Raw genomic sequence first — 13,741 nt, forward strand, 5'->3', positions numbered from 1 at the left:
ATGCTGGGAACTGGGTTGGGGCAATGCTAGGCATGCGCACTGTTCGCCAATATTTCCAAGAATGGTTGGTACCAGAATTGATTGACAAGACACTTACCCACCTGTACTCTCCATCTTGCCCAGCTCTAACATTGCTACAACTGGTTGGTTCAATGAGGACTTCTGCAGTGAAGTGAATAAGACTGACACACTTGTTGCTTATTAAGTGTGAGGTGGTGGAACTTTCCTCTGAACACAGCTGCCTCACAGCGCCAGGGACCCAGGTTCGATTTCAGCCTTGGGTGACTGGCTGTGTGCAGTTTGCACATTCTCCCCGTGTCTGCGTGGGTTTCCTCTGGGTGCTCCGGTTTCCTCTCACATTCTAAAGATGTGCAGGTCAGCTGAATTGGCCATTCTAAATTGCCCAGTTTTAGGGGCATTAGTCAGAGGGAAATGGGTCTGGGTGATTTATCTTCGGAGAGTCGGTGTGGACTTGTTGGGCCAAAGAGCCTGTTTCCACACTATAGGGAATTTAATCTAATCAAAACACACTGGACTGATTATGATGTCCTCTTAGGAGACCTCCTCACCTTTCCAGAAGATTTATCCACTTATGTATCACCTCTATTCATTCAAACCTTCTGATGCAGTCTAAGAGAGTTGTCATAAATTTAATGCGTATTTGTGGAGCAAGTAGTTTTTGCAGCATCCTTGAGTTGTGTATAGACCTCCTAACAGTGGTCAGGACCAGGGACGCAACATGTATCGGGAAATAGAGAAGGCATGTCAGAAAGGCAAGGTTACATTGATCATGGGAGACTTCAATAGGCAGGTGGACTGGGTAAATAATGTTGCTAGTGGATCTAAAGAAAGGGAATTCATAGAATGCTTACAGGATGGCTTTTTGGAACAGCTTGTCATGGAGCCCACAAGAGAGCAGGCTATTCTGGACCTAGTGCTTTGCAATGAACCAGACTCTATAAAAGATCTCCAAGTAAGGGAACCCTTAGGAAGTAGCGACCATAATATGATAGAGTTCAGTCTGCAGTTTGAAAGAGAGAAGGCTAAATCGGATGTAATGGTGTTACAGTTGAATAAAGGTAATTATGAGGGCATGAGAGAGGAACTGACTAAAATAGACTGGAAGCAAAGGCTAACCGGGAAGACGGTAGAGCAAAAATGGCAGGAGTTTGTAGGTATAATTGAGGACACTGTACAGAGGTTCATTCCCAAGAAAAGAAAGATTAACAGGGGAGGGACTAGACAACCTTGGCTGACAAAGGAAGTCAGGAAATGTATTAAAGAAAAAGAGAGATCCTATAAAATGGCTAAGAACAGTGGGAAATCAGAAGATTGGGAAGGATACAAAAGCAAACAGAGGATAACAAAGAGTGTAATAAGAAATGAGAGGATCAAATATGAAGGTAGGCTAGCCAATAATATTAGAAATAATAGTAAAAGTTTCTTTCAGTACATAAGAAACAAACGACAGGCAAAAGTAGACATTGGGCCACTTCAAACTGATGCAGGAAGCCGAGTGATGGGAGATAAGGAAATAGCAGGAGAACTTAACAAGTACTTTGCGTCAGTCTTCACAGTGGAAGACATGAGTAATATCCCAAAAATTAAAGGGTGTCACGGGGCTGAGTTGAGTATGGTTGCCATTACGAAAGAGATAGTGCTAGAAAAGTTAAAAAGTCTTAAAATTGATAAATCTCCTGGCCCCGATGGGATACACCCTAGAGTTCTGAGAGAGGTGGCGGAGGAAATAGCAGAGGCATTGGTTGAGATCTTTCAAGAGTCACTGGAGTCAAGAAAGGTCCCGGATGATTGGAAGATGGCTGTTGTAACCCCCTTGATCAAGAAAGGATCAAGGCAAAAGATGGAAAATTATAGGCCAACCAGCTTAACCTCGGTTGTTGGTAAAATTCTAGAATCCATCATTAAGGATGAGGTTTCTAAATTCTTGGAAGAGCAGAGTCTGATTAGAACAAGTCAACATGGATTTAGTAAAGGGAGGTCATGCCTGACAAACCTGTTGGAATTTTTTGAAGAGGTAACAAGTAGGTTAGACCAGGGAAACCCAGTGGATGTGGTCTATCTAGACTTTCAAAAGGCCTTTGATAAGGTGCCACACGGGAGGCTGCTGAGCAAGGTGAGGGCCCATGGTGTTCGAAGTGAGCTGCTGGGATGGATTGAGGATTGGCTGTCTAACAGAAGGCAGAGAATTGGGATAAAAGATTCTTTTTCGGAATGACAAGCGGTGTCCCGCATGGTTCAGTGTTTGGGCCGCAGCTGTTCATATTATATATTAATGATCTGGATGAAGGGATTGGGGGCATTCTAGCGAAGATTGCCGATGATACAAAGTTAGGTGGACAGGCAGGTAGTACTGAAGAAGTGGGGAGGCTACAGAAGGATCTAGACAGGTGGGGAGAGTGGTCCAGGAAATGGCTGATGGAATTTAACGTGAGCAAGTGCGAGGTCTTGCACCTTGGCAAAAAGAATAAAAGCATAGACTACTTTCTAAATGGTGAGAAAATTAATAAAGCCAAAGCACAAAGGGATCTGGGAGTGCTAGTCCAGGATTCTCTAAAGGTAAACATGCAGGTTGAGCCCGTGATTAAGAAAGCGAATGCAATGTTGTCTCTTATCTCAAGAGGGTTGGAATATAAAAGCAGAGATGTACCACTAAGACATTATAAAGCTCTGGTTAGGCCCCATTTGGAGTACTGCGTCCAGTTTTGGTCCCCACACCTCAGGAAGGACATACTGGCACAGGAACGTGTCCAGCGGAGATTCACACGGATGATCCCTGGAATGACAGGTCTAACATATGAAGAACGGCTGAGGATACTGGGATTGTATGCGTTGGAGTTTAGAAGATTAAGGGGAGACTTAATAGAGACGTACAAAATAATACATGGCTTGGAAAAGGTAGATGCTAGGAAATTGTCTCCTCGTTTAACTGAAACTAGGACCCGTGGACACAGCCTTAGAATTAGACGGGGTCATTTCAGAACAGAAATGCGGAGACATTTCTTCAGCCAGAGAGTGGTGGGCCTGTGGAATTCATTGCCACGGAGTGCAGTGGAAGCCGGGACGCTAAATGTCTTCAAGGCCGAGATTGATAGATTCTTGTTGTCTAGAGGAATTAAGGGCTACGGGGAGAACGCTGGTAAATGGAGCTGAAATGCGCATCAGCCATGATTGAATGGCGGAGTGGACTCGATGGGCCGAATGGCCTTACTTCCACTCCTATGTCTTATGGTCTTATTAAGTCTTTCAGCTCATTACGCACCTCTCCCTGTACAGTGCTGGAACTCTGGAACTCAAATTCTTCTTCTATTATAATACATAGAAATCAGTAGCTGGATAGAAAAGAATCAACAACTAATCCGTGAATAGTTGAGAATTGTTTTTAAAAGACCTGCTAGGTGTTGGGAATGGTTTCGTCCTGCTGAACAATACGAGTGAGAAAGTGCTTGGTGAAATGTGGACCTTCAAACTCCAGAGTTGCATTTTGACTGACATCAGAATCTGTTCAGTCTGCATACCTCTGTTGAACATTGTCAACACGTATGTGTGAATGCCCTCAGCAAAGTGATACATAACAGAATAGCACCAAAAATATATATGCATCATGAATGTCATTTTATGTCATGCAGGCCATTCAGCTCATCAAGTCCGCACCCACCCCTTGAAGAGCATCCCACTCAGACACATCCCCCTACCGTATTCTTGTAACCCTCCATTTCCCATGACTAACCCACCTAGCCCACATATCCCTAGACACTATGGGCAATGTAGCATGGGCAATCCATCTAACCTGCACATTTTTGGTCAATGGGAGGAAACTGGAACACCTTGGGAAACTCGTGCAGACGTGGGGAGAATGTGCAAACGGCACATACATGGGTGCCTGAGGCTGTGTGTGTGACTAGTCGTGTGACTGCTAATGTGAGAACTTAACTGGGGTATCTGTGTTGCTACCAGTTTCAGTAAAGTCAGAGAAAAGTTAAGAGTGGTGTTTTGAGCACCCATAATATGGTGTCAGAAGATTAGCTGAGAATGAGTGGTGGAGGGCTGTTAAAAAGCACAGCTACTGACAAAGGCACAGAAATGTTCAAACCTGTGAAAGCTACTTCAAGTAACTGAAAGAAACTGAAGAAGAATGAAAAAGCATGCCACAGCTGAAACATAGTGTAAGGCATGATGAAGCATTTTTTTCTCTCCTATAAGTGGCCTAAATGAAAGATTTTATGTAATGGAACTGGCAGTTTTCTTATGTGCATTACACAATTCTATAATTACAATAGACCTACTTAACAAACCAGGTAAAATTGTTGCTACCTTCCCCCACCCTCCTCCCTGACCTATCACCTTCATCCCCACCCCCACTCACCTATTGTACTCTATGCTACTTTCTCCCCACCCCTACCCTCCTCTCATTTATCTCTCCACTCTTCAGGCACTCTGCCTCTATTCCTGATGAAGGGTTTTTGCCCGAAACATCGATTTTCCTGCTCCTCGGATGCTGCCTGAACTGCTGTGCTTTTCCAGCACCACTCTAATCCAGAATCTACTTAACAAACCAAAGTAGCTAAGAGTAGCTACATTTTTATCATTGTTGGGAATAGATTATTTTGAAGTGTATCCACCCAGAATTTCTCAGAATAAAAGAAGAAAAAAAATAGCCAAAATTTTGAAAGCCCTTAAGACATGTTTTGAATCCCAAGTGATTTCAACTTTTGTATACTCCATATTCATTATTTGGGCCCAGTTTAAACAAGAGTTCATTGATTGATAAGTGAAGTCATTAATGTAGCTGACAATATTTTGTGACTTTGCTTAACGTTAATCTGATTTAATTAACAACAGGTTTGTATTGAGATAAGAGCACAATGAAAGCAGATCTACTCAGAGAGGAGAAACCTACTCTCGGGAAAGCAGTAAACATGTCCAGAAGCATTGAGGCTGTAGATAAATAATTAAAGCAGAAATATGTTAGAACAGACCAGGTTTTGCATTATACTGAACATGCCCAATCCCTACTCTTAGATCAAACAATGCTCTTGACTGATAGTGGCAGTACTCTTACTGACAACAGTCCTCCTAAGGACTATTCCCCTTAAACACTGAGCAATGGCCATTGGTTGAAGCACATTCCGTATGTTGCATAAGTTGCTGGCACAGACTGCAGGTGTGACATTGATGAAGCACGATGTCATACTGTTGACTGATCATATAGTGACAACCACAATAAACTATTCCTGATGAAGGGCTTTTGCCCGAAACGTCGATTTTCCTGCTCCTCGGATACTGCCTGAACTGCTGTGCTTTTCCAGCACCACTCTAATCTAGAAGCACAATAAACTGCCTGGCTTTGTGCCTGCACTAAAAGGCAAATTGCGACAGAATTACGGTGAGCTCTGATAGATGCAGCAATGCTCAAAAAGGCAAATGACAGTAAAGGTGACCATTCAAGCAAGCATAAAATGAGTGAGCACTATAAAAGCAACTGAGAAGTGTGAAATGGGTGCCTCTGTGAGCAATGGCTTAGCAGTAGCATTTAAAGGTGTTTGTTGGCTCCAGAGTGTAAAACTGAAGTGGTGAACTCTTATTGTGAGGATACCAGTATAATGTGGTGACTTAGTGCATATCCAATGTCAACCTCCAAGAATGGGGCTGGGAATTGGGCATCTGGGTGTTCTAGTGGTCGCTGTCCATGGAATGTGCCTGAGATGTTAGAGAATGCTAACAGAGACAAACACCTGAGGAGAGATCTGCATCTGCCAGGTATTTGCTCAGATTTTCATATTAGCAATTCTTGTTATTTAGCTTCTCTGCACTGCCTGAGAAGATAGCAAACTGCATATAATGAGATGAGATTCAGAAATAGCAAGATGTAATTGAATTTAAATGGACCCTAAGCCACTCCGTAGCAAGATTCCCAATCAGACTGTTTTTTCTCTCGATATCAAGAATTTCAATTTTCGACCTTGTCATTTTGTCTTCACTCACCATTGTTACAGTATTCAGGGCTGTGTGGATTGCCCCCTAAGTTAATTTAAACAACCATATTTCAGTCCAAAGTGGCTCTAAATATAAAAATGGTCAAAGTGAAGGACTAAGATTGAGGTGGAGGAAGAATAGGTGTGCTTATACTTGAACTTAGGAATCTTTAATATTAAACTGGAAATTTAATGCCTCCCACTCCTATTTTGATAGGCACATAATGCAACAAAAATGTGGAAAGTAGTTACAAATTCTGAGCAGTGATGTGCATAGATATAATATTTTTGGTACTATTATCAGTCTATTTCTAATGGCAGAGCATAAGACTGACTGTGGTCCTCTGGTGAAGAATGTTAGAATACGAACATAATTGGATTAGAAAGCATGAATGTAATTCAGTCTACATTGTGAAGTTTTACACTTTGTTCATAGTTTTATGTTTCAATTGTGAATGAAAGATTTACAGCATATCAAGTTTAGGATGGTGCTTCCTAATTCTTGATTGAGCAATCAATACTGCTGCCCATCATGTTATACAAGCATTGTACTGCTCACTATTAGATCAATTTGATGCCACTGTCCTCTCTGTGTACAGATGTAAAGGGCTTGCTTCAACTAGTATAGTGGAGGAAAGTTACCTGATAGTCTGAAGAGAAGAGGCTCTTGTTTTAAACAAGATGTAGTTTATTACATGGGAACAACTAGGTACACATTACATTGAAGCGATAAACATAGTCAGAGATGATGAGGAAGGTCTAGTTGTTACATCTCACTCCTTTAAACTGTTTTCCCACCATGTCAAAATGAAACCATCATAGTGGTGGGCACATCTCTGCATTAACACTTCCAGACTCTTACACTCTTCTACAACAAACATGGAACATCCTAAGGGAAAAAAAATGACAATAAGTTGTGAAAATAAATTATAAAGATATTACACACACATATATACTGAATAAGAAGTAACAGCTACAGCGGTGAATTGAAGGAACTGATTACCTCAGTTGGATAGATGGCTACGTTGTTCAAGATTATGCCAACAGCAGAGAATTGATTCCTGCTCTGGCTGAGGTAAACATGGGACATGCCTCTTCACCCCACAACTGACAAAGATTGCCAAGAATATGGTTCATAATGAAGCATCAGCATACAATGAGACATCTGGCTTTTGACAGAGCACATTAGAGAAATGTAACAGGATTCAAATATTGTCTTCAGAATGGATAGTTAATATTATTGGATAATTAGGTTCCCAATTTAATATTTTTCATGATTACACATATTTATCTGTAAAAGAGATCTTACATTTAAGTTGGACCTTCACACGGGCTGTTACTATTAAAGAAGAGCTTTATGTGATTTCCAAAAAGAGCAGTAGGACTAACAGACAGTATAATTTAAATGTCACCTACCCAACCTTTTCAATTTCTTTACTTAATTCCGTCTTCTTGATTAAGTTTGAAACAGAATTCAAAGAGCACATCTTGAGAAAGCTGCCTGACCTGCTGTGCTGTTCCAGCAATAAAGTTTCAACATAATTTAAATGTCACCTATCCAACCTTTTCAATTTCTTTACTTAATTCCGTCTTCTTGATTAAGTTTGAAACAGAATTCAAAGAGCACATCTTGAGAAATATTTCAAATGACAATCTTCCATGAGTTTCCAACATTAACAAATTACACTTAAATAACACCTTCAACATACAGAAATGTCTGGAGCAACATACAATATAGAAATTTGGAGATAGAAATTTGGCCAATAGCTCAGTCAGAAATACAAGTTTGAAGGAAGGTTTTAGGGAAAATGTCCAGAGTGTAATGTTGAGGCTGTTGAAACATTGGCTGGCAATAATGGTTAGAAGGGAGAATGTAGAAACAAAAAGCAGCATCAGAGAAACATACAAACAAATGACTTAGGAGCAGAAGTACACCATTTGGTCTTTCAAACCTGCTTCCATTCATTAGGGTCATAGATATGTTTGTATTCTGAATTCCACATTCCCATCTACTCCCAACAGCCTTTGATTCCCCAGCAATAATATGAAGTTATCTGCCTCTGTCTTAAAAATATTTAATGGCTTGGCCTCCCCTGAGGCAGACAATTCTAAAGTCACACAACCAACAGAGAAAACAAAATTCTCATAAAATCTGTCCTAAAAGGGTGATCCCTAATTTTAAACCAGTACCTTGTAGTTCTGGACAAGAGGAAATTCCTTTTCATATCCACCTTATTCAGAATCCTATTTACTTCAATCAGGTCACTCCTCACTCTTCCAAATTCCAGTATAAACAAGCCCAGCTTGTCCAATCCATCCTCATAAGACCACCCATTCATTCTATGTATCAATGTAGTAAAACTCCTCTGCACAAACTCCATTTACAAACGAGGAGACCAAAACTACGTTCAGAATACAAGACTTCCCTAACACCTGTATAACAGAAACATAACACCCCTACTTTTATGTTCAATTCCCCTGGTAATGAAGGATAACATCCCGTAAGTCTTCTTGCCTCTGGGCTGTAGCTGCATATCAACATTTTGTAACTCATGCACTAGGACATCTAAATTCCTCTGCACCACAGAATTCCACTGTCATTATCCATTTAAATTATACTCCGCTTTTAATTCCTCCTGCTAAAATGAACTTCACATTTTCCCATATCATGTGACATTTGCCTGATTTTTGCCCAGTCAACCTAACTATATCTGTCTGCAACCAATAGCTTGGTCATATCTCCTTCACAATATACATTCCTACTTGTACAGGTATCACCTGTGAATTTAGCTACCATGCTTTCATTTCTTCACCTAAGTAATTGATATAAAAATTGAGGCATGAACGCAGACCCTTGCAGGATATCATTCATCATGTCATGTGAATCAGAGATACATTCATTTATGCACAAGAAAGGTCTCCTTGGACAATGGCTTGCTCTAGGGCTGTGGGAGGTTGGAAGTAATGAGAAATGAGACAATTGAGAAGTTTAAATATAGATGAAAACCTGAATTTTGCATCTGAATTAAAAGTAGCAATGCCACATTTCAATGTTACAATGTTGTCAAAATAGTAAGAGAACCTAGTGCTAAAGATACTCTGGCTATGAATATGTAGCCATAGTCTAACATTTTATCCAGAAGGCACAATCCCAATGAATTTTTGAGCTTAAGGTAAATCTAGGTGTTGAGCTTAACTCAATGTTGTAGTTCCATATCACATCTGTGAAATCTCTGTTGAACGATGCAAAAAAATTAAAACTTTGTGTCATCGTCATTTAAGTTGAATGTCTAAAGTTCTAAATTGTCCCATCTCAATTTGGAGGGTTTAACACTGATTAGCAAAGGAAAATAGGGAAAATCACCTTCTTTTCATCACTGTGACTTTCACTTTTATGATTTCAAATAGATATAAAATTTTCAAATATGGGCTACACATAATGATTTATATGTGTATTTATTCTATAAATATTATTCCTATAATAAAGTCTATTTAAAAAGCAGAGTTTTATGCAGCTTCAAGTTTGGGTTTAATGCAACTGAAAAAAATTGTTTTTCTATAAACTAGCAGTCAGTATTCATTTTATGGGAATAACTACTGCTTTAAACAGCTGGGATTTTAATTATCCAGATCAAGTCATGAGAAGTACTGGATTCTTTATCAACAGACAGAGCTACCTTGTTGAAACTTTATACTTAAAGTTTATAAAAATCATATACAAGTAACGTGTATGATATTAGTTTGAACGTAAGAGGTTTTGTCTTCTGTAACACAAATAATGTTTATTTAGTACAAAATTAAATATTAGGCATGACACATCTTGAAATTCTGCAAGTTAACAGATCTTCCAGGAATTTGAAATGTGAATACTGTCACAGGCTCAATTGGATTGTTCTGCATAGTAAAACATTAAATAACAGTATTTACATTATTTTCTCAAGAACACATGACTTTTTCATTGATTCACATTTACATTCTAACATACAAACTATACAAGTTACACATCCACAATCTTTCATTATGTTTAAATTATCAGCAGTAATACATTAGATAATACAGAAGCCAGAGTTGGTCATATTTACAGATACATTTATTTTCAGAATGCCAGCATATCAACTGCATCTGATTGGCTTTTACTCCTAGTTATAGCATTCTTTGGCCCGAGATGTTTAAAACTTAATCAAACCAAATATTTTATTCGTAAACATTTTTCTTAAAAAAATCGACATGCTCTCCAAAGAGTAAGTAGCACTTCATTTCTGATTATTGAACATATAATTTATTTTGGAAATTAAATAATGAGTAGTGAAGTGCACCAATCTTTTGAAACCAACAGTTTAGGGCAGTATTTTGTAATACTTGTCCAGCACCTTTATCTATGATTTCTTTCTAAAATTCACAAAATAAGTCCTGGAAAAACTAAGCACTTGGTAACAGAAATATTCATCTGATAAAGTGCATTAGTGTTTCAAATGTTGTGATTCTTTGCTATATATCATATGATCTTTTAAATAGAATGTGTTAGGTTGAATAACGGGTTGAGGCCATAGACAATGATGATGCTGATAGGTCCTTGAGAATTTTATTAAGGCCTGCAATGTTTTCTTCAAGCAGGTAGTTTTTTTTCTCTGTTGTCTTCTGTCTCTGTTCAGACATTTCAAGGGCCTTGAGGAGTTGAGCATTTTCAACATATAAATCTTTGACTTTTTCATCTGCTTTAGCATTCTTGGACAGCTGTAAAGCAACAGTAACTAAAGTTAAAAAAAAACACACTATTATCTCTGTTGTCTGTTTAAAGAGATTTACATTAGAAAAATCTTTTTTTAAGTTTTACCAGGGCCAAGCTACAAGGTCCTGGTAAGGGGGACGAGAGAATTGGAGAGCTACTGTAGAAAGACAATGGGGAGGTAACCTTTGATGGGGGATTAATATCAGATCCAGGGAACATGTTAAGAAGGGGCACCAACAACCTGCTAGGGGAAAGCTGCCTGACTGCTTGTTAAGTATATGCCTTCCTTGACCGATTGGATCTTGGCAACGGTGACCTGAAACCTTTATGTGGCCACTGACTGTTTGCTTAGGGGCCTCAAAATGACATTACCCCACCCCTCACCCCCAGTGCTGGCTAAATTGCAACAGATGTGGATGGGCAGATTTGTGGAGGACATGTGCCTGCTGGAATTAATGCCCACACCTACCCATTTCAAACCAGTTGGTGAAGGAGCATTAAATCTAGCTTTATGTTTTTCTTTAATTTAAAAATAAATGCCAGGTTAAAGTATTGTATATTCCTTTTTTTTGGAAAGAAGTAGAGTTGAAATCTATTACAACATTATCTCATGTTTTAACAGTAATTGAAAATTAGCAATCTAACTCTATTCATGAAAGTCTAATTATTAAGCACAACTTACTTGTTCTTTCTGTTGCATGACTTTGTCCTGAAGAAGTAACTTCATGTTCCTTAACTTATTTTCAACATCTTGCATCCTTTCTTCCATCTTTTTTAGCAGTCGTTCATATGCCTCCTAAACAATAAAAATTAAACTTACTTCTAATTGTTAAAAAATTATAACAAAATCCTTAAAATATAGATAACATTTGATGGAAGAAGAGTTCTAATGCTACATGTTTGAACTTCTGCCAAAACAAAACTAAAATGGAAAGCACTATGCTTATGGTATTGTACACTTTGCTGAAACATTCTCTAAAATATTCCTAAATGACTAATATTTGGAGTGAGAGAAAACTAGGTCAGTTGAGGTTACAAATAAGAGGTCAGAAAGTTAGGTCAACAACATTTTTGAATTGCTCTAACATTCATTTGAAAGCGAGTTCTGAGTTCAAATCAATTAAGTTGTAACTAACACAAACATTTATGAGATAAATTAAAAATAAATAACATAAAAAATTTAAATTGAGTAAGGAGATTGTATTGCAGAGAGGCTGGGATTGTGTATCAGTGACACATAAGAACATTAAAGAAATTCAACCAGAAGTTCCTAGCCATATTCTGCAGATTCAAATGGCAAGGCTATTGAATGAACACTCATGACTTTCTTGAAGCCAGTTCCATAAGCTTTCAGGTTAAAACTCCTGCAAAATCAAATTTGATAGATAGAACACTGTGTCCACGCTGAACAACATTTCTATCACCAGGTTCTGTTTTCTCGAATCTTAACTAGCCTGTGTTCCAGTGGAGGACAAAGAAAGTACTATCCTGACACGCTGCACCATTAACATTCATGACTGTGAAAAACATATCACCAATCTTTCACAAGAATATTTCCAAATGTTTCACCTGCCCCACAAACTGCAACGTGCTTTGAGTCCCAATGTCTTACTGATGAGGCTGAGCAGCATCCAAGAAGGAAAGAAAAGGATGCAAATGTTGCATTTCAGATATTGTGAATATCCCGCCCCGTGTGCCCAAAGATCTGCAGGTTAAGAATCAGCCTGTTAACATCACAAGAAGATTAACAGCAGAAACTTGTAACCCTGTGTAGACATCATCCTGGAATCAAGGCATAGCTGACTAGTGGAGTTACGTGCATCAACACAGCAATAGAAATCGATTTACCATGGTTAATGTATACAATGGTTGAGACAAAAAAATTTGAATTGGGAGATTTGATAGTATGGAAATCTGTATACAACATATTTCAAATTGTTTGCACTACATTATTAATTAAAATGTTGCATCATTTACAGAGAAAAACCAAATTATATAAAAATCACACAGATTCAAATTAAAAACCACAGATTTATTGCAAAACTAAAAAAAGTGGAAGGGAGGGATCATTGTCAATCAGGAAACTGAAAATGATTATAAAGAAAAGTATTTTCTCATTTAGGCAGTAGGTATACAAAACATTAAAAAATGGAATTATTAATAACATCAAAATTCATGTGAAGGTACAGAAAAGAAAGATAAATTTTCAAAATGAGAGGCTAACATTTATAAATCTTTTTTTTCTCAGAACAGGCACAAATCATGACTATTCATACATTCTCGAAAATACTTATGGTAATAATGTCAAATATAACTCATTGTTCAAAATTTATGGCTGCAAATAAACATAAGACAATTTATTCTTGAAGACATGAAATAAATTAAAACAAATTAAATTTATGTGGAAATTGAAAGCTTAAATACATGATTAAGAGTTGTGATGAATACCTACAAAGCTAGAGAAGTTAAATATTTTCTTAAATAAAATTCAACACACATATTACACAGGACACTTGTACAAAAATTGATCTGATTTCTATGTCAAATACTTAAGAATAATTTATAACACAATTTATTTCCTCCAAAACTTAAGTGTAAATATTCTTTCAGTTCTGAGAATAATTTTTATTTATGATAAAAAGCTGTTTACAATGAAAACCTTCACAAGTGCCCAATCCTCCTGTAGGTATCAGCATGCACAGCTCGTTGCTCCGGTGGTAGGGCCTATAGAAAGAATGGAAGTGATGCACTTCACCCTGTATTATGTAAGAACTGCCTAAACCCCAACAATTCATTGTTTCAAATCACCAATACAAAACCCATTACAGGCAAAGCAAATTAAACACATATCTGTTTCAGTAAATTTACCTGCACCAAAATTTAAACTATAACCAGAAAATTGCAATGCTTTGTTTTGATAAAAGCATTTTCTTCATGTATAGGAATAAATGATACTTCTGCAAGATAATCACACCAAGGCTGGATCTTTTCATTATGTTCATAATTATCTACATTTTCA

General features: G+C 38.0%; 1 protein-coding gene across 5 annotated transcripts in view; it reads right to left on the bottom strand.

Annotated features, from left to right (window-relative positions):
* Window positions 1-6,663: 6,663 nt before the first annotated feature.
* nin (ninein (GSK3B interacting protein)) overlaps window positions 6,664-13,741 on the bottom strand; it is a 187,398-nt gene continuing 180,320 nt past the window's right edge. For 2 of the 5 annotated variants that reach the window (XM_043697621.1, XM_043697619.1), the window contains 3 exons: window positions 11,405-11,518; window positions 7,557-10,727; window positions 6,664-7,414 (listed from right to left, as the gene is read on the bottom strand). In XM_043697621.1, the coding sequence (XP_043553556.1) occupies window positions 10,515-10,727; window positions 11,405-11,518 (327 nt within the window). In that variant the 3' untranslated portion in view covers window positions 6,664-7,414; window positions 7,557-10,514. The other 3 variants (XM_043697620.1, XM_043697623.1, XM_043697622.1) reach the window with 3 other exon arrangements.

Source organism: Chiloscyllium plagiosum, chromosome 10, assembly GCF_004010195.1.
Source record: "Chiloscyllium plagiosum isolate BGI_BamShark_2017 chromosome 10, ASM401019v2, whole genome shotgun sequence".
Classification (NCBI taxonomy): Eukaryota; Metazoa; Chordata; class Chondrichthyes; order Orectolobiformes; family Hemiscylliidae; genus Chiloscyllium; species Chiloscyllium plagiosum.